The sequence below is a fragment of the Urocitellus parryii genome, chromosome 6 (assembly GCF_045843805.1).
Source record: "Urocitellus parryii isolate mUroPar1 chromosome 6, mUroPar1.hap1, whole genome shotgun sequence".
Lineage (NCBI taxonomy): Eukaryota > Metazoa > Chordata > Mammalia > Rodentia > Sciuridae > Urocitellus > Urocitellus parryii.
The window spans coordinates 147,095,561-147,115,492 of record NC_135536.1 but is presented as its reverse complement, the minus strand read 5'-3'; the positions used below and the strand labels follow the sequence as shown (position 1 = coordinate 147,115,492).

The window sequence follows — 19,932 nt, the reverse complement described above, 5'->3', positions numbered from 1 at the left end:
GTCTTTAAGTTCATGTATTTTGACCATTTGTGTTTAATATAATATTTAGATGTTAAGGTTTAAGTGTACCATGTTATTTTGCTTGATTGTTTGTTTTCTGTTTGCTCTCTGCTTCATTTTTCTGTTTTCATTTCCTGTCTTCCTGTGAGTCCCTTAAAAATTTTTGAATTTCATTTAGATTAATCTATAGTGTTTTGAGCATATCTCCCTGCATAGTTTTTTTAGTATTTGTACACATTACATGTTATATTATACATATAATACATAGATACACATACATTATATCATAGATACATAACTTATCAAAATCTCCTATTTTCAACATTTTACCATTTTGAATGGAGCATAAAAGCCTTACCTCTTTGTATCACTTGACCCTTCTTCATTTATAAAATAATTCTCATCTTAAACATTTTCTTTCTATATATTAAGAACTATGATAGGCAATGTTATGGTTTCTGCTTCAATTTTCAAATTGAAAATTTATTTCATTTACCTATATTTTTGCTGTTTCCATATTACTTCTTCTCTCTGGGTGTTCTAAGCTTCCTCTTTTTGTCATTGTCTCTGGGTCTAGAAAATTTCCTTTAGACATTCATTTAGGGTAGAGCGTCTGGAAATCAATCCTCTTAGTTTTCCATTATTCCAGAATGTCTGTATTTTCCCTTCATTCCTGAAGGCTGTGTTCTCTGATATATGCCATTCCAAGTTGACTTTTTTTTTTTTCCTTTCAGCACTTGAAAAATGTGCCACTTTCTTCTTGTCTTTTGGTCTCTGATCAAGAATTCACTGTCATCTGAAATGTTTTTTTCCTGCGGTCAATATATCTCTCTGGCTGCTTCTCGATTTTTGCTTGCTTTGTTTTCTTTTGTTTTCATAAGTTTGACTATGCTATGTTAGAAATGGATTTCATTAGATTTATTCTGTTTGGGATTCATTCAGCCTCTTATATCTGTTTCTAAAATTTACCTTCTTTTGGCCATTTTTCGGAAGTTTTCAGTACTCTTTCAGTCCTGCCTTCTTTATACTCTCCTTCTTGGACTTTGATGACATGAATATTAGCTATCGGATCTACTCATTTATTTACAGCCTATTTTTCTCTTTCCCTTTCTGTTTTTTTTTTTTTCTATTTGGGTAATTTCCATTGTTCTACCTTCAAAGTTTACTATTTCTTTCCTTTATCTTCTCTGTTCTAGAATTGAGACCATCCATTTTTTTTTTAAACTTCAGCCATAATATTTTTAAGTTCTAAAATTTCCATTTCGTTCTACTGGTATCTTCATTTTTTTTTGCCAAAACCTCCCTTTTCTGCGATTTTCTATTTTTTCATTTATGTGTGCTCATAATTTGGAAGACCTTTTTATGATGTTTGCTTTAGAATCCTTGTCAGATATTTCTAACTTCTGAGTCATCTTGCTGTTAGGGTATATTTGTGTCTTTTTTCATTGAGTTTGAAATTGTTATGGTTCCTCATATGAATTTTTCTGTCTTTTTTTTTTAATTAGAACCAGAGAATTTGGGGAGATATATTTTAAGACTCTGAATCTTATTTAAGACTTGAATATAGACTCTACTAACTGCTCTGGTGTGTCAACAAGGGTGCCACCTCTTTACTATACTAGAATTGGTTAACACCCAGGGGGAGGGACTCCATATTATTGCTGGGCACAGGTTGGACTTTGGGTTCATCATTAGGCTTGCTATAATCCCATTGCTGGCTTGGAGGAGGAGGAGTGTCTCCTTACTGCCAGATAAGTCAGGAGAAGATGGAAGTGCAGGTTTCCCACATGGTCTCTGCTGATAGGGGAGATTTGTTACCACCTCGAAGGGATCAATATCCCAGGTCCTTCCCAGACACCCTGGAGGTAAGGAAGATTGGGAAAGGTTGTTGCATACCGGCAAAGGTGAAAGTCTAGGCTGTCCACCTGGCCTTGGCAGGTGAGAGGTAGGGCTGGGATTGCAAGTATTCCTGTGGTATGTAGGTTGGCTATTGCCTATAAATTTTCTGCTTGCCCCATGCCTGGTTTTTTTGGCTCAAGACAGTAGTAGGTTTTCCTTGGGCATTGCCTGTATGATTTTGTGTTTCTGGGTTCCAGCTTCTGTATGTGTAAGGTAAAAAGAAAAACCTCAACATTCTTATTTCGTTTTGTTGGAGTGCCACATGGTTTTCTATGGCCGGGGCACAGACATGTTTATGTAGCCATCTCCTCCTGTGGATGGAACAGTTAGGCCATGGGCCCATACAGAATGGGGGCCCTTCCCAAACACACTGTGAATTCACAGTCAGAGGGATTGCAAATGCCCTCCCCTTAATTCTCAAGCATGTCGTACCCTGAGACTTTAAATCATGTAAGAAATGCTTCTCCCATGGGAAAGTCCTGTGCCTCTGTACCCATTAATAGTTACCTAGCATAGCATACTTGGCAACAAAAACCAGCAATTCTTATACAATGTAAAATTGTTCTCTTTGGTTTCCATTTTTCTTCGTTAATGTACCTTGTCAGAGATTGACTGTCTAGCTCTTAGTAACCATTCTCTAACTTGTACTGAACTAGGGTTATTTTGACCCATTTCCCTTCTACTTATGCCAATCTGGAAAGTCCTGTGGGAAATACCAATGTACCCATTGCATAGTCTCATTACCTGTCCAATTCAGCTTCTGTACCTGTTTGCTTGCAGCAATGTCAACCTGGATGTGGCTTTTGTCTTTAAATATCCTAAAATGCTCAGGCTCAGGGCTGTTCCTAGCAGAGACAGTTATGGGTCCTGCAAGGGGCAGTCACAGTCCGGCCGGCTAAATAAAGACTCTTCAATTTGGACAAAACTGGGACTTGGTGTGTTTTCTGATCGACCTGCCCCACAACAATACATTCTCAATTCCTACAAATCTATGCTTAGAAAATAACTTTACAATAAGAAAAGAATTATGCAAAAACATTCAACACAGTATTGTTTTGTAGTAGTAAAAAATTAGAAATCATCCAAATATCTAAACAAGAGAAGCAGCTGGGTAAATTATGGTCTCTCTACCAGATGGAATATCACACAGCCATCAAAGGTGACATAAGGAATTTATAGTCACGCAGAAAAATTTTGACATATTATCTAAGAATAAGAAGTACATGCAAAACCATATTTATAATATAACTATATTAGAAATAACAACATATGTTCAGATCAGCAAGCTGGAAGAAAAATACACAAAAACTGTTAAGTGGGATTGTTTGTACTAGAAGCATGGTTACATTTTTATTCTTTTCCCCTTACTTTTACAGCTTTTCTAAATTTTCTTCTTTAAGCTTGTGCTATTTTTATAATGGAAAAAAAGTGTAAAAGAATATAGTCGGTTAAATTCACAGATGGTATTTTATTCTTTACATGCAAGTTACCCCACCCGTGTCTCTTAAAGGTCTGACATTGAAAGAACATCATTATCCAAAGTGCATGTAGGAAGCCACGAATTGGTGTGAATACCCTTTGTATACAACCCGAGGCATGAAAAAAATGTGCTCTATATATGTAATATGAATTGTAATGCATTCCACTGTCTTATATAAATAAAAAAATCATTTACAACCAAAAAAGAAAGGTGGCAAGGGGTCTGCTTCTGTGATGACAGTCCCTGAAGAAGTTGACTTAGAAGGAATGGTACCCACAAGCAAAATGAGGTATTTTCAGGACACAATTAAAAAAAAAATCCCCATTTCGATCCTGCCAATTATGGGCTGGGGATGTAGCTCAGTTGGTAGAGCACTGGCCTAGCATGCCCAAAGCCCTAGGTTCAATTCCCAGCACCACACACACACACACACACACACACACACACACAGATGTCAATGAGGAATGAATCTTAGCAGTAACCCTCATCCAACCCAGGACTGCGGTGGTGGCCCTGGGGGGTGCAAATCCCTCCTACCTTTTCCAGCTGGGATGTGCTCTCCTCATAAGCCTCCTTGAGCAGGTGGTGGGCCCTGCTGAGGTCTCCCTTCTTGTATGCGGTGTGAATGTCTTCTGTCCTGGGGGACCGTGCTGTGGAGTCCCCGCCTGTTGCAGACAGCTTGCTGCCCATATCCCCTGCACCTGCATGGGAGGAAGCACACACACTGTGTCACTGTCACTGCCAGTATGCTCAAGAGTGACTGGAGATGACAACAGAGGGATGTGCTGTCCGTGACATAATTCTGGGGGCTACAGGAAGAGAAAGGATTGCCCTGAAGTGCTGTCGTCACCAAACTTCGTCACACTAGGGACCTGCCGCCCTTCAGGAAGAGGCTTTCTGGGGCTGGTGCCGAAGCCAGGCTGTCTGCTCACCAGGCAGCTGAGCACAGCTCTGGGGATTCTGCCGTGAGTCTGCCACCTGGAGCCACTCCAGAGCCCAGGGGAAGCTGCCTGGTGTGGGGCTGCTGGCTGACTTCACAGACAGCAGGCGATGAGCAGGGGCTTTGGGGGGAGAGCAGGTGGTCCAGACAAACTGCCCCCCTGCTGTGTCATTCTGAGGGTGTGGAAATCTATAGGCTTTCCCCAGCCCCTCCTCCCTGGCTAGAAAACCCCACAGAGGCACAGGACTTAGGATCTGCAGTACTTACTTCACTCCTGCCCCTGAACAAATAGGGCACGCTATGATCTCGGGCAATTCCCTGACACTCAGAGCCTCCGAATGTGATCAGACCATGGTATGACTGGCCCAGGATGTCCCTAAGATGCCACCTGGTTCTGTCACTCTGAACTGAACTGTGGCTCTTCAGTGAAGCATTCCTGTTTTCTAACAGTGGACCCTGAAGGAGGAAGGTACTGGGCTGCTCCAGGCCAACTGAACACCTACTGCTGCTTGGGAGGAGAGACCAGTCTCCAAGAAAGCTTCAGTGCTGTAGGGACATTTGGTGAACGTGGACACTAACTGAGCAGCTGGGACACTGTTAAAACCCTGCTGGGTACTGAAGACAGAGAAAGTACGGCTCCTCCCCTGATCAATGTCCCACTCTAGGACAGAGGTTCATAATTAGGTGTCTGTGGGACCACAAAGGATGACAATTAAGCTTCAGAAATTCCCCAGATATCTTACAATGTACACAAAATTCTCTCTCTGCCTCTCTCTGTCTCTGTCTCTCTCTCTCTCTCTCTCTCTCTCTCTCTCTGTGTGTGTGTGTGTGTGTGTGTGTGTGTGTGTGTGCAGTTTTCTCTCATGAAAAAATTCAAGGCTTTTACCAGATTTCTCCACAGGTCAGTGAACCAGGTCAGGGAACCAGAGTTAAAGCTTTCTCTCTATAGATGTTACAGGAAAAACTCTACAGAATGAGGACTCAAATTCTGATTGTGTTGAGTGGGAGCAGAAATAGGAAGAGAGTTGTATTCTATTAATTTTTGGCCAAGTTTGCAAAGCCAGGAAGAGACAAACGGGGCTGGGGGTAATCAGTTCCATCGTAGTGCTGTCTCATTGAAGAGATGAATAAAACAGGCTTTACCTTGTCTTTTTCTTTCTAATGTAAATACTGAGTTAAGTTGATTTCCAAACACATGCATCACAAAAGTAAATCACATAGTAGCAGCTAGCATTTGGAAAATTAGAAAAAAATTAATTTATTTAGAGAAGAATATGCTAAACTAGGATTTTAAATGTCTCACAAAGCCCTTTGTTAAAGGCTTGGTTCAGACACTGGTGTTACGTGGAGTGGTGGAGCCTTTAGCAGGGGGGCCTAGTGGGAGTTCTTTAGGTAATCAGAAACATGCTCTTTTAGGGGATTTGGGGAAACATCTCTTCCTTGCTCTCTCTTTGCTTTTTTGGCTATAAGGTAAGGTTTTGCTTCACCATGTGCTCCCTCCATGATATGCTGCCTTGCTATAGGCCCCAAACAATAGGCCATTCAATTATGGACTGACAACTCCAAAACTTTGAAACAAAATAATGCTTTTCTCTTTATGAATTTTTTGTCTTGGGTATTTTATTATAGTGATGGAAAACTGCTTAATGCACCAGAAAAATGACAAGCTTAGAAATAAATTTAGAAAAAGTCAGGAAATATCTATACACTGTAAAGTACTGCTGAGAAGAATTAAGCAAGACCTATATAAATGGGAAGACTTCCAATGTTAGTGGATTAGAAGAATGTTAAGATGTCAGTTCTCCATGATTTCATCTATAGCCTTAATTTATACCTAACATTAATCCCATTAGGCTTTTTTTTTTTGGTGCAAAAATTGACAACCTGATTCTCAAATTCATATGGAAATTTGAATAACCCAGAATATTCAAAGCAGTCTTGAAAAAGAAGAAAGATTGGAGAATTTACAGTACCTGGTTTCAAGGCTTACTGTAAAGCTATGGTAATCAAGACAGTGTGGTACTAGTATAAACTAATAGCTTCATGGACAGAAAAGAGAGTTAAGAAATAGACCCATCCTTGAACATACAATTGATTTTCAACTGGGGTACCAAAGTAGTACAATGGGAAGAGCAACATCTTTTCAACAGATGGTGCTGGTATAACTGGACATCCTCATTGAACAAAAAGATCACCATACATAAAAATTAGTTTGAGATGGATAGTGGCTACATCTAATGGCTAAAGTTACAAAGCTCCTAGAAAAGCACATAGGAGAAGATGATTTGAGAGGAAACCGTTTCTTGGGTAGGTGCTTTGGTTTGGGTGTCCCCCAAGGATCCACTGCGATTAAAGGTTTGTTCCCCAGGATGTCACCATTGCAAGGTGGTGGAGGCTTTAAAGGTTTGGGACACTTGGGAGCTCCTCAGGTCATTGAGGGTGTGAAGAGGGTCATTCGTATGCGACTCCTGGTAGTTCTCATAGTCCAAGATGTGATCGCTTGTCTGATTCTGTATGCACTCCACCATCTGCCATCAACCAGGAAGTCCTTAACATACCTGACCTGATGCAGGGACTTACACCTCTAAACTGTGAGCAAAACCTTTTTTCATCAATTGCCTGTGTCAGTTACTTTACTATAGTGAAGAAAAGATGACTAACACAACAGATCACAGAAAACCAACACCATGAAAGGAAAATTGCTGAATTATTCTTCATCAAAATTAAAACATCAGCTGATCTAAAGGTACCACTTAAAGATGAATAGGTGAATTACAGACTGGAATAAAATACTTATAAAATGTATGTCTGAAAAGGAATGGTATCTACCGTATAAAAATCCCAACAACTCAATAATAAGAAAAACAAGCCAATTAAAAATGGGCAAAGATATGAGTGGTGGAAGATATTCAAAGAGCTCAATATTGTTAGTCATCAGGGAAACACAAATTAAAACCATAATGTGATACCATGATACTCCCACCAGAATGGTTAAATTTTTAAAAAGACTGACAGTATTGATAAGGATATGGAACAATCAGAATGCTCATGTTTTATTGATTAGAATGTAAAACGTTACCACCACTTTGGAAACAGGTTTGTTGGTAAACTAAATATATACTGACCCTCTGAGCCATCAATGCCATCCTTAGATATTTATAAATATACACAAAAAGTTACACAAGAATGTTCAGAGCAAGTTCAGCCATAATATTTCCAAATTGTAAAGAGCCCACGTGTCCATCTATAGGAGAATGGATTCAACAAATGTGGTACAGTAACTATTCTACAATAAGGAGGAAATGACAGGATCTCAAAACCATACTGCTGAGTGAAAAACCATGCATGAAAGTGATGCCATTTATATTCTGTTCTAATTGAGTTTGGGGGAAAAAAAAACCCAGAAGAGTGGTTCTTGTGGGCAGGGTAGGCAGTGACATTTATTAGGGAGAAGGGATAAGTACATCTTCTGGGTCGATGGCTCCAAGTCTTGGTGGAGTTTGCATCTCATGCACAGGTGCTTTTCTTGTCAAAACTTGTCAAAAAGTCCATTTAAGTTTGGTGCATTTCACTTCACATACGTCTTACCCCAAAACAACTACAAAAATAACAAACATTAGTCAATAATATGCCCACTCAAGTATATAAGGTTGAATTACACAGACACTTGAACCTACTTTGAAATGCACTAAAAATGAGATTGCAAACATGTGGGACAGCAACTGAAGAACATGTTTATGGTGCACCAGGTGGGGCAGATCTGTGTACTCTGGAATTCCATTCTTATTTTTTTTTCTTTCAGTTTTCAACTTCATTCTTTTAATGTTTTGGTCTCCAAAATGTCCTAATTTTAATTAAGTTCAATTTATTACTTTTCCTATATCATGAGTCTCTTTTATGTCTTATTGAAGAAATATTTACCTACTCTGATGCTATAAATATCCCTCTAATTTTTCACTTAAAAGCATTATTATTAACAATTTACATTTAGGAAATGTAAGTACTTGGGAATGAATTTGGTGGAGTGATCGAGGTTAGTTTTTTCATTATGTAGATATTCAGTAAACCAACCACCATTTTTTAAAAAAGACTCCCCGGTTGATCCACTGTAATGCAGTGGCAGCTAAATTCATGTACAAATGACGATGTTCCTGTGGCTCTGTTTCTTGATTCTTTATTCTGTTCTAATTCGTCCAGTCTTTGGTCCAGGACCATATTAACTCTTTAGCTCACCTCATTGTTTCCCTTCTTTCTGTATTTTTTGGTTCCTCAAATTCTCATTCCTGTGATCCCTCTGATGTCTTCATGAACTTGCCTCCCTCCCCATTCTCGAGTTTTTATATATTGTTCTTAGCAGGATGGTTGGTCTCTCGATTTTCTCCATCAAAACTTAAAGTGGAATCCTAGAACCATTGTTTTAAAACAGATCAGATTGTATCAGTCCTCCAGTTAAAATCCTGGGAAGTCTGTCATTACCCGTAGAGTAGTATCCAAACTCATACCAAGTCCCCAAAGAAGTCCCCTGCCTACCTTCCTTCCATCTGGTCCCATTCTGTGTCTTGTTCACTATTTTGCTCAGTTGGTGTTACCTCTCTCTGGGGTGCTTTCCTCAGGAACTTTTGGCTATTCGGACCTCAGCTCAAATGTTATTTCTTCCCAGAGGGTTTCTCTGATCTATCATCGTAGTATAATCCTTCCTTGCCCACCCCTTTAGTGTCACATCACCTGACTTTTATTTTTTCCCACCAATCTTTTATTATTATTATTTATATATAACAGTGGAATGCATTACAACTCCTATGACATATGTAACTGGTTCCATTCTTTACTATGTTTTTGAAACTTTTCACAGCTCCATATTTGGAGGAAAGGTGAGTCACAATATCATATCCTAAATAAGACCTGCCATATGACATACAGAATGAGCTCCACTATGGACCCAGAAATCCTGCTCTGGAGGAAGGCAGAGCCATACTGCTTACAGAGGAAAAAGTCCTTCTCACCAGGATCTTAACAATTCCCAAAGCTGTGGTTTGCACTAGTTCCCAGGGAATTGTTCTGAAAATGCATGAAAATGGATGGTCACCAGACAACTGGTGTTATTCTTCAAATGCCAGTGGAGGGTTACAGGGTCTGTGTGGAGATTACCAGTTTCTTTGGCTGGGTATTTTTGGAAAGAGGAACCAGGAGAAGGCTTAGTGTGAAGCGGTAATACATGTGCATGAAGCAGTTTTGCTTTCCAACATGCTCGGACAATCCCCATAAATTATTTATGGTCAGAGACCCTGAGACATCTGAGAGCAGACCAGAGGGAGAGAGGCCATTAGCAGAGGCGAGAAGGAGGTAGAATCACCACAGCATCCTCCATCAGAAGCGGGTACTTAATTATGTCATGACTCATCTTTCGGAATTAAACAAATATTCTCCTTATTTAGTAAAAAGCAAGTGTATGTGCGTGTGTGTGCACGCACATGGGAGAGTAGGTACAAACTAATCTCTTCTGTTTGTGTTAAGAAAATAAATACAAGTGAAGCTCAAGTGAAGGGACATTGTGAAGGTGGGACTCAGGTCACATGCAGGTCACATGGTGCATGTGAAGTTAAAAGAGTGATTTAAAAATATTGCCCGTGTATGTGGAGTAAATGACATAATAAGAATCTGCAACTTGCTCAGTTCTCTTTACGTTGTTCAATGTTGTGTTTTTTTTGGTTTCAAATCTGTCTTTCTTAAATTGTCTGGACACCACACAGCCACACTCACTGATCCTGTGAGCTGGGGTTCTAGTCTAATCAAACTGTTGGAAGGACACAATGGGGCTGGGAAAATACCAGTTGATGTGCATGCATTTAATCTGTGCGGCCAACCTCATTTAATTTTAAGAAATCGTAAAGAGAATGGTTAGCAAACCAAACCAAACCAAACAAAACAAAACAAAACCCCCCAAAATTCTAACAATAAGCATTAAGGATGGCTGTGGGGAATTAGGAACAGAATTAGGCAAGACTTTTCTTCTTAATTTTCCAAATTATTTACAGTGGAATCATATTACTGCTTTATTGAAAACTAAGAAATCACACAGGTAAAAACAAATACATCATCATTGATAAAGCTAAATAATGAATAAATATATTACAAAAAAGGCAGAAACTGCTCCTTACCAATGTTATATGTCTTCTTTCCTTGGAGGAAAATAATTTCTTAGAATTTTCCCCCAAAATACTAGTTTTGCGTCTGAGAATTGGTTATCTTTGATTTAAACTTTAAACCCTGGGGAATGGATTTATACTATTTGAGATTATTCAGGTTTTTACACTTATTTAAATTTAGTTATTTGTACTTATTCATCAGTTTGTCCAAATAGATTCTTTTATGCCATAGCACATCACAGTTCTAAATATATTTCTCATGCAGATTTAAAATTCATATTAAAGCATATAAACCTCCCAGACTGATTCTATTTCAATGAGACATTAATGTTCCAAATAAGTAGCAAAAACCACAAGGAATAAACATTAGAATAGTTTTGTTTAAAATTTTTTAAAAATTACCTTTTTTGTTTTATTATAATTCGTGTCATTGTTTTCCTATGTAGCACTTAAATTTTCAAACGTACACACAGAGAACTACAAATGGGATTCCCACTTGCTTTTAATGCAAATTGATATATTTAACCAAGTACTTACTTAAGAAAGAGAAGGATGAACCAAGAGCATGGTTCATTTTTTAGTGGTGCTCCTTGTTTGATTTTAGTAGAGTCAGAAGTATGAACCAGTGAGAGAAAAATCTATATGTATATTTTAATGTAGCAAATGACTAGAGTTATGGACATAGTACAAAGAGTTAGTCGAGAATACAAGAAACATTTACAATACACTCTGGGTGAATAAGTGCACTATTCTTGGTTGATAATAAAGGCTTGCCTTGGCTATATCCTGATACTTCAATGTGCTGGTTGTGGAGTAAATTAAAGTTCATCATGTGAAGAAGTATTTTAAAACCTGTACAACCAGATTATCATTTTGTCCTTGATAATCACTTTCAATTTAGCATCCCATTTATAAATAAATACTTTCCATATTTATGTTCCATTTAGTCAGCCATTTCAAATAGAGATGAGTGTAGTTGCCAATAACTCAATCTCTAAATACCATTTCCATAATTCTTGTTTTAGGAAAACAAATTATTCTGACTGTAGAATCACTCTTTAATCTTTCATGATTTTGAGGGCAATAAGGAAACAGAATTCTCCAAATATAATAGGGTAACTCTTTACTACAGGAACCATGTCTCTTATTGCAATAGCTCAGTGTGCTCCTCCTTTGTCTGTCAGTCTCTGAGAATGTTCTGTCCTGATGTCATCCTCACCTTTTCTTCTAGAACAGAATTTACTAAATCATCTCTCCTAATACAATGATTGGAATAAACTTCTCTATCAACTATTTTACTCTACAAATGCACAGCAATGGAGTGGTGATAGTAAAGTGGCTTTAATTCTGTTAAGTTCTGACTTTGGCCGTGTGTGTGTGTGTGTGTGTGTGTGTGTGTGTGTGTTTTCTCTCTTCCCCATCAAAAAAAGTATGTACAATGGAAGACAAATGCTGTTTATCAGTTCAAAACAGTGGCAATCTCACATTTGAGAGGAGCATTTGTGTCTCTTTGAAAGGACACTGCCATTTCATTTGCACATCTGTGACATTTTAAAAAATTGCATTCCCCTCCATCAATAGAGTAACAAGAAGTAAAATTGCTCCATTGATCCAGAGCTCACTGCAGAACAAACACAAGTAAGCTTTAGGATGCTACCAACCTGATCATAGTTGTTTAATGATCTTCCTGTGCCATCTTCCACCGAATCCCCAGTGACCACAGTGCCGGGGACAGTAGGATGGCCTGCCTTGGAACTGATGCCCTCCCAGCCTCTGTGGCCCTGGGTTTACAGTCCTACAGCGGGCAGGGTGCTTCTCTCTTCCCCAGATATCGCCCGAAGGTTTCAGCCTCAGCAGCAGTTTTCATCTCTGGGTCGCGTTACTGTGAAATCCAACCCTCTATTTCTTCGGGGAAGATGCAGAGGTTGCAGAGTGTGTGTAGGGGGAGGATGACACAGCCCCCAGGGTGACCCTCCGCGGTAATTCCTCCCTGGCTCCAGATGGCTGACCCTCAGCACCATCCTACCAGCCACTCCACCAGATCAGAAAAGAAAGCAAAGAGCAAGGGCCGGCTGGGAGCTGACACGGACCAGCTGTAGCTCGGAAGCAAGCATGTCTCAGTCCAGCAAAGCTTCCCTGCACAAACTTACAACTTCTCTGTGCCTATTTCCCCAAACCATTGGAAATTTTTTGTTAATAAAAAGGAGACTGGTGGTTACATATACAGAGAGCCCATGGGAGAGGGAGAAGTTGTGTCAAAATCCTATTTTTCTTTAGCAACAAAAAATACAATTATTCCTAAAATAATTGTTATATTCACTTGACAGTGAAATTTTTACAACAGGCGCTACCAGCTCGAGGGTGATGCAACTGGCCCATTGTATGGTGTGACAGCCGTTGTGGAAGACTTTGTAAATGACATGACTATTTCAGAACGCAAGAAGAAAATCCTCTATGAGAATCCCCGAAAAGGCTGTGCTGGTTCACTCAGTGGTTTTATCTCCTCGGTATTAACCTGAAGAATCATGTAGCACTGAACTGTGAAACTGCTCTCTTTAGCTAACTGTTGAGGGAAGAACCAGCCAATCAGAAAACTGGTCAATGCCAGGGAAGTAGGGAGTGGCTTAAAGTGATGCCCAGGGCTTGCAGGAATGGGATTGATTTACGTGATTTAATTGAATGTTCATGGCAAAACTATGAAGCAAGTGTCCGGGCAACCATTTCACAAATGATACAGGCCAAGATGAGACATTGGCCTACAAAGTTATAGAACTAGAGAGAGGCTAGGGCAAGAGTAGAAGCAGCACTTTCTGACTCCAGAGCCCGTGCAGTTTCTATTCATCTGCTTTCCAGTGTAGGACCTCCTATAATTTCAAACGAGGGACTATTATGCAGCCATTGAAACTGATAATAATGAAGATCAAGGAGCAGTATGAGAGGTACTTAGCATATTAAGTTTAGGCATAGGATAAGGGACATACACTAGAAAACATCATAGAAAAATACTTAACAAAGAACACCGATTGACACTCTTAAAAAATCTACAGAATGAAAGCATTAATTTCAGGTTTGCAGACTATGTGTGATTAAAAGATTTTTGGGAAAAAAGCAAGTTCCTTATGAGCACAGATAATATATACAATCTTTTTGTTTGTACCAATGGAGTCTCTCTCTCTAGAACACCTGAAAGGTACACATAAAATGATAGTGATGTTTACCTTTAGTAAAGGAAATGGCTAGAGTCTTTTTCTCTTTGTGTTTTCCTGTGTTTTCAACCTTTTTCTCTTTTTGCACCAAGCTTATACTGCCTTTTGAAATTAAGGAAAAAATATATTAAGAGACAATATATCCAGCAAAAACTGAACTACTTTCAACCTGGCTTAATGAACTAGTTCTGTGATGGAATTATCTACACAGAAGCATCTTGTTTGCACTTAGATACACCCGTATGTTGTGCTTGAAAAAAAAGAAAGAGCAAGAAAATCTCATGGAATAGTAATTGATGCAGATGACCCAGATTTTCAAAGATAAAATAAAATGGTCTATAATAATACTTCATGTTTCAGCAATGCTGCTATTTATTGAGCCCTGCCAGACGCTCTGGGAAACACCCTGCTTACATCTGTCTTCCTCTCAACACCCGTGCAAGGCTGGGCTTCTCAGCACCACTTAACATGAAGTGACCACTGCTCTAGGTGGTTAGGGAAGCTGCCCACTCAGTTCCCAACAGCAGAACTTAGACTTGGACCCTTGCCATCAAAGCCCACACTTCTGCATTCTAGGCTGCACATTCCCAAGCAAACATGAGATCCTTATTCTGCATATAATGTACAAATTAATCCTGCATGGTAAGGACATGGTAACTAAAAGGTGAGATGAGCCTATCTTGTTGGATGGAAAAACCAGAGAGGAAATAGGAAACAATTCCTCCATGATTTTTTCATGGTAAAAGAGAAACAAAGCAATCCAGAACTACAAAGGCCAATTCTTTCCTAAATTTCGATCCTCTTCCAAAAATTCAGTTACTTAGTGCTTATTCATTCTACAGATATTGAATATCTCCTATGTGCTGAGCTAGACCCTGGGGACACATCTTGCTGAGACAGGCAGGAACAGTTCAACTGCAAGCTGTATTTTCCCCAGAGTTTGCTTTTAAACATCTACAGCAGAATCCATGCCCTTTACCCAGCTAGGATGCTTGAAGGGACTTGGGGTGGTCAACAGATTAAAAACTAAGCTGGTAAAGAAGGAAAAATCATTTGAGAAATGAAAATCACAAAAATAGGACAGTTCCTTTACATCATACCCCATGACTACAATATAAAATGGTATAATATGAAGACATAAAAGATTAAAAAAACCATTCCTAGTCTAATATTCAAGGAAATGATTGTGGTTATAAATACTGGATACTCTCTGACACACCAATCCTGCTTCCAGAGAACTGACTCCAAGGGAATAATTCTACACATTTAAAATGCAGTCTGAAAAAAACTAAACAAAAGCTATATGCATAAATACCATTAATCAAAAAATGGAGGCTATAACAATTATGAAATGCATTAGAGAGATACAAGTCAGGTGTAATGGTGCAGTTACTTGGGAGCTACTTGGGAGGCTGAGGCAGGAGGATCTCAAGTCCGAGGCCAGACTAGGCAACATAGCAAACCTTGTCTCAAAATAGAAAATTGCAAAGGCTGGGAATGCACCTTAGTGTCAGAGCCCCCTTGGGTTCAATCCCTAGCACAGAAAAAAATAAATAAATGAAAGTAGACATATAGCAACTACACACACAGGAAAACCAAACCAATAAAGAAAATCCCCAAATCACTGCATTTTTTCTTATGCAGTGAAATTTGAGGTTATTTTTTGAAAATGTTTTTCACTATTTTTTTCTGATCATTTTTCTGTTACTACTATAATGATAAAATTTTAAAAAATATGCTTTTCAGGTTATCGGAAAAAAAAATTTTCCTAATTGAACCCAACTTCCTTTTGGCAAAGACAGGCACAAAAGAAGAAAGAAAATATCTCAAATTAAAGGGAACATTTAAGATGAGGCATCAAGCCAGGAGTAGTGGTGCATGCCTGTAATCCCAGCAACAACATGGGAGGCCAAGCCAGGCGGATTGCAAGTTCGAGGCCAGCCTGGGCAACTTATCGAGATCCTGTCTCAAAATAAAAATTACAATGGGCTGGGGATGTGGCTCAGTGGCAAAGTACCCCCGGCTTCAATTCCCAGTACCACAAAAACAAAACAAAACCATGAGATGAGGCACCAAGATTTTTCCAGCAGTGTCTCCTACTGAGAACTGTGCTAAATAAAACATGTGGAGGACAGAAAGAACTGTCTTCAAATAGTGAAAGTTGGGTTTAAGCCCCAGCTTGACTCTTGAACAGCTTCCTGGTCTTTGGCAAGCATTTAAAATATCTGGATATCACCATTTCTTGTAAAAGGAGAATGGCACATATAAAAGATTGCACAACGTATGCCAAATAAATAAATAAAAGAACAGCCAGCACACGAATGGGCCCTGCCCCTTGATCCCCACTCCAGGTGCCTATGAATCAACTAATTGTTCTCTCATTTCCTCCATGGCCCTCAGGTTTCTCCTCCCTTTTCTGGAAAGAGCTCCTGCTCCTTCCCCACTTATTAAAATACTCCTGGTCCCTCGGGACCTCACACAGATAATGCTCCCCAGGGAGGACTTGGGGAATTTCCCATTGGGCTTCCTTCTTGTCCTTCCATCTGTATGTGGTCAGACTTGGATTGTGGACCGCCCATCTTGTGAGGGTGCCTGTCAGTCTCCTGCTCTGCCCATGCGCTGGGGCCCCATTGCTCATTTCCATGGGTGCCTTGTTCATTCCAATTGACATGACTGATCTCAAAGGCTTGAGGAGTGAGAACACCAGACATCATAGTTTTTAGACCATGGGCTAAATATCTAACAATTTCAAATAATGGTAATAGTAGGGAGCATGTATCTAGAGACCATTAGGGGTAGGGCTGAGTTCTGATCACTTGCCATATTCTCATTCAGGTGATCCCGACCACAAGCCCTCTGAGCTGGGTGCTGTCATCGTCTCTAGCTGGCCATGTGCCCTGCGCACAGCAGGTACTCACTGCAAATATCCTGACTTCAATTTATTAGATTCCCCCCTCCCAGAGGTCTCTGCATGTCACTAAGGGTTCAGCTGTAATCCTGCCCTCTGAGTATTGCGTATTATGGCCCCTAGAGCACAGAATTCTCCTGGTAAAAGAGACACTTGCTGAATTTTTCTTGCCAGGAATGGCTTCCCTGTGGCCCACACCCCTGGCTTGCCCAAGAGTCAGGCTGTTTCTATACAACACGTGTTGGGCTCATATTAGGTCAAAGTTCACACTGTTTCATGATAATATTCTGGGACTTTCCAATTCATAAAAGGATCTGAGACCTTAGATACACAAACTGCACAGGACTATATGGTTGTAAAGTATTCACAGAGAAAGAGGCCCCAAAGCACAGAGAACTCCAGAGAGGGATAAATGAGCGGGACCGAACATGTCACAACTAATCTCACCCCCTACTGTTTGCACCCAGTTCTGGGGTCCTCCATTGCCTCCTTTTCCCTCCTTCCCTCTACCATCAAACAGGAGATGACAAGAGCACCTAGCTAAGAGGGTGTGTGGTCAGGATCAAATGAAAGCGAGTACAGCAAGTGATCAGAACTCGGCCGAATCCTTAGTGGGCTCTAGGTAGGTGCCTCCTACTATTACCTTTATTTGAAATTAAGCCAGACATTTGGCCAGTGTCTACAAACTATGAAGTCTGGGGTTCTCATCTTACTCCTTAGGCATCTGGGATCAATCATGTCAATTCAAATGGGCAAGTTGGTGGTTTTCAGAATCTTATTTACTTAGCTCTGGGTCAAATATGAGTGAGGCCAAAAAGTGGAAGACAAAAGGCTTCAGTGCTAGGGAGCAGAGGTCTGAATGCACCCAAAGTGCCCAAGCCTCAATTCCAGACAGGACAGCATTTGTCAGTGGGCAAGTGAGAATCCTACCTGCTGCCCTGCATATGGCTGAGCCTCAATGAACATTCAGTACGTACATGATACGTTGAATGTTGAAATATTGAACCCTAATTGTTTACTTTGGCAGCACTCTTATCTAAAAATGCTGCTTCATACCACTACCAAAAACCCAACAAACACAAGGGAAGACAGCATAAGAGGAGGAAAGGAAGAACAGAACTACAGAACAGTCAAAAAAAAAAAAAAACCAAGAAAATAGCAAGAGTAATTCTTTACATAACAATATGTATTTTAAATGTAAATGGATTAAAAGTTCTAATCAGATAGGCTGAATAGATTAAAAATAACACAGGAATCAACAATATGCTTGCCTACAAAATACTCACTTTACCTTTAGGGACACACACTCTAAAAGTGAGGGAAAGAAAAAATATTCTATACAAATGGTAACTAAGAAAGTTCAGGGGCCAGGCATGGTGGTGCATGCCCATAATCCTAGTGGCTCTGGAGGCTGAGGAGGAGGATCGTGAGTTCAAAGCCAGCTTCAGCAAAAGTGAGGCACTAAGCAACTCAGTGAGACTCTGTCTCTAAATAAAATATAAAATAGGACTGGGGATGTGGCTCACTGGTGGAGTGGCCCTAAGTACACCCCCAAAAAGTTCAGAGATGGTTACCCTACATCAGACAAAATAGATGTTCAGTCAAAATCTGTCACAAGAAATAAAGAAGGCCACTATATAATGATAAAGGAGTCATTCATCAAGAAGGTCTAACAATTTTAAGTATATACACACCCAACATTGCAGCACCTAAATATATAATGTAAATATTAACAGAACTGAAGGGAGAATAGATGGCAATATAATAATAGTAGGGGCTTTTAATACTCTACTTTCAAGAATCAATGGATCATCCAGACAGAAAATCAATAAGGAAGCAATGAACTTGAATAATGCTGTAGGCCAAATGGATCTACTAGAGTTATACTGAACATTCCATCCAACAAGAGAATACATATTCTTCTTAAGTGAACATAGAACATTACTCAGAAAAATCATATATTGGGAGGTTGGGATGCAAAAGAAGTTTTAACAAAGTTAAAAAGACTGAAATTATATCAAATATTATTTCTAACCACGTGGTATAACTAGAAATGTGATCATAGGAGGAAAAATAGAAAATCCACAAATATGTAAAAATTAAACAATATGCTCTTGAGAAATCAATGGATCAAGGAAAAAGTCAAAAAAGAAATGAATACATATCTTTAGAAAAATGAAAATGGACACATAACATACCAAAACTTAAGGGATTAAAAAAAAAGGATTCCTAAAAGGGCAGGTAACAGCATTAAATACCCTCACTGTAAAAAAGATCTCAAACAATAAATTTACACCTCAAGGAAATACACAAAGAACAAACAAAGCTCAAAGTTAGCAGAAGGAAGGAAAGAAAAAAATTGGGCAAAAATAAATGAAATAGACTAGAAAGACAATAGAAAAAGATCAGTCAAACTAAGAGTTGTTTTTTTGCAAAGAAAAGCAAAATTGACAAACTTTTGGCTAGACCAAAGGAGAAAAAAAAGAGAAATCATTAAAATAATTATAAGTGAAAGCAGAAACATTACAACTGATAATATAGAAATACAAAGGATTATAGGAGACTATTATGAACAATTATAGATAAAAAATTGGTTAACTAAAAGAAATGGGAAAATTTCTAGATATATGCATCCCACCAGGAATGAATAATGTAGAAATAGATAATGTGTCTGCATCAATAATGAGTAAGAAGACTGAAACAGTAAAAAATCCTCCAATAAAGAAAAGCCCAGGGCCAGATGCCTTCAAGGGTGAATTCTACCAACATTTAAAGAAGAATGCCAATCCTTTCTAAACTGTTCCCCAAACTGAAGAGAGCGGAACACTTCCAAACTCACTTTATGGGACCAGCATCATCCTCTGACTGACACCAGATAAAAACACTACGAGAAAAAAGAATTATAGGTTAATATCTCTGATGAGCACAGGTGGAAAAATCCTCAACAAAGTACTGGTAAACTTAATTCAATAACCACATGAACACCATGATCAAGTGAGGTTTGTCCCTGGAATGTTGGAATGATTATTCATAGGAGATCAATAAAGGTGATACACATCAACAGAATGAAGTATGAAAACCATATGGTCAGCTCAATGGATGCAGAAAAGGAATTAGGTAATATTCAATATCCTTTCACAGTAAAAATTCTCAACAAGTTAGGTACAGAAGTAATGCACCTCAATGTAATAAAGGTCATATTTGATAGATCCAAACTATCATCATACTCAAAAGTGAAAACCTGGAAGCTCTTTCTCTAAGATTAGGAACAAGAAAAGGTTGCCGACTCTCGTTACTTCTATTCAAAATAGGCTGAGTCCGAGCAATTAGGCAAGAAAAGGAAATAACAGGCA

General features: G+C 39.1%; 1 protein-coding gene across 1 annotated transcript in view; it reads right to left on the bottom strand.

Moving 5' to 3' along the window:
* Lrrk1 (leucine rich repeat kinase 1) overlaps nucleotides 1–19,932 on the bottom strand; it is a 156,086-nt gene that overhangs the window by 95,056 nt on the left and 41,098 nt on the right. Inside the window, exon 3 of the mRNA XM_077799968.1 lies at nucleotides 3,917–4,080. Coding sequence (XP_077656094.1) covers nucleotides 3,917–4,080 — 164 coding nt within the window. The remainder of the gene's footprint in view (nucleotides 1–3,916; nucleotides 4,081–19,932) is intronic.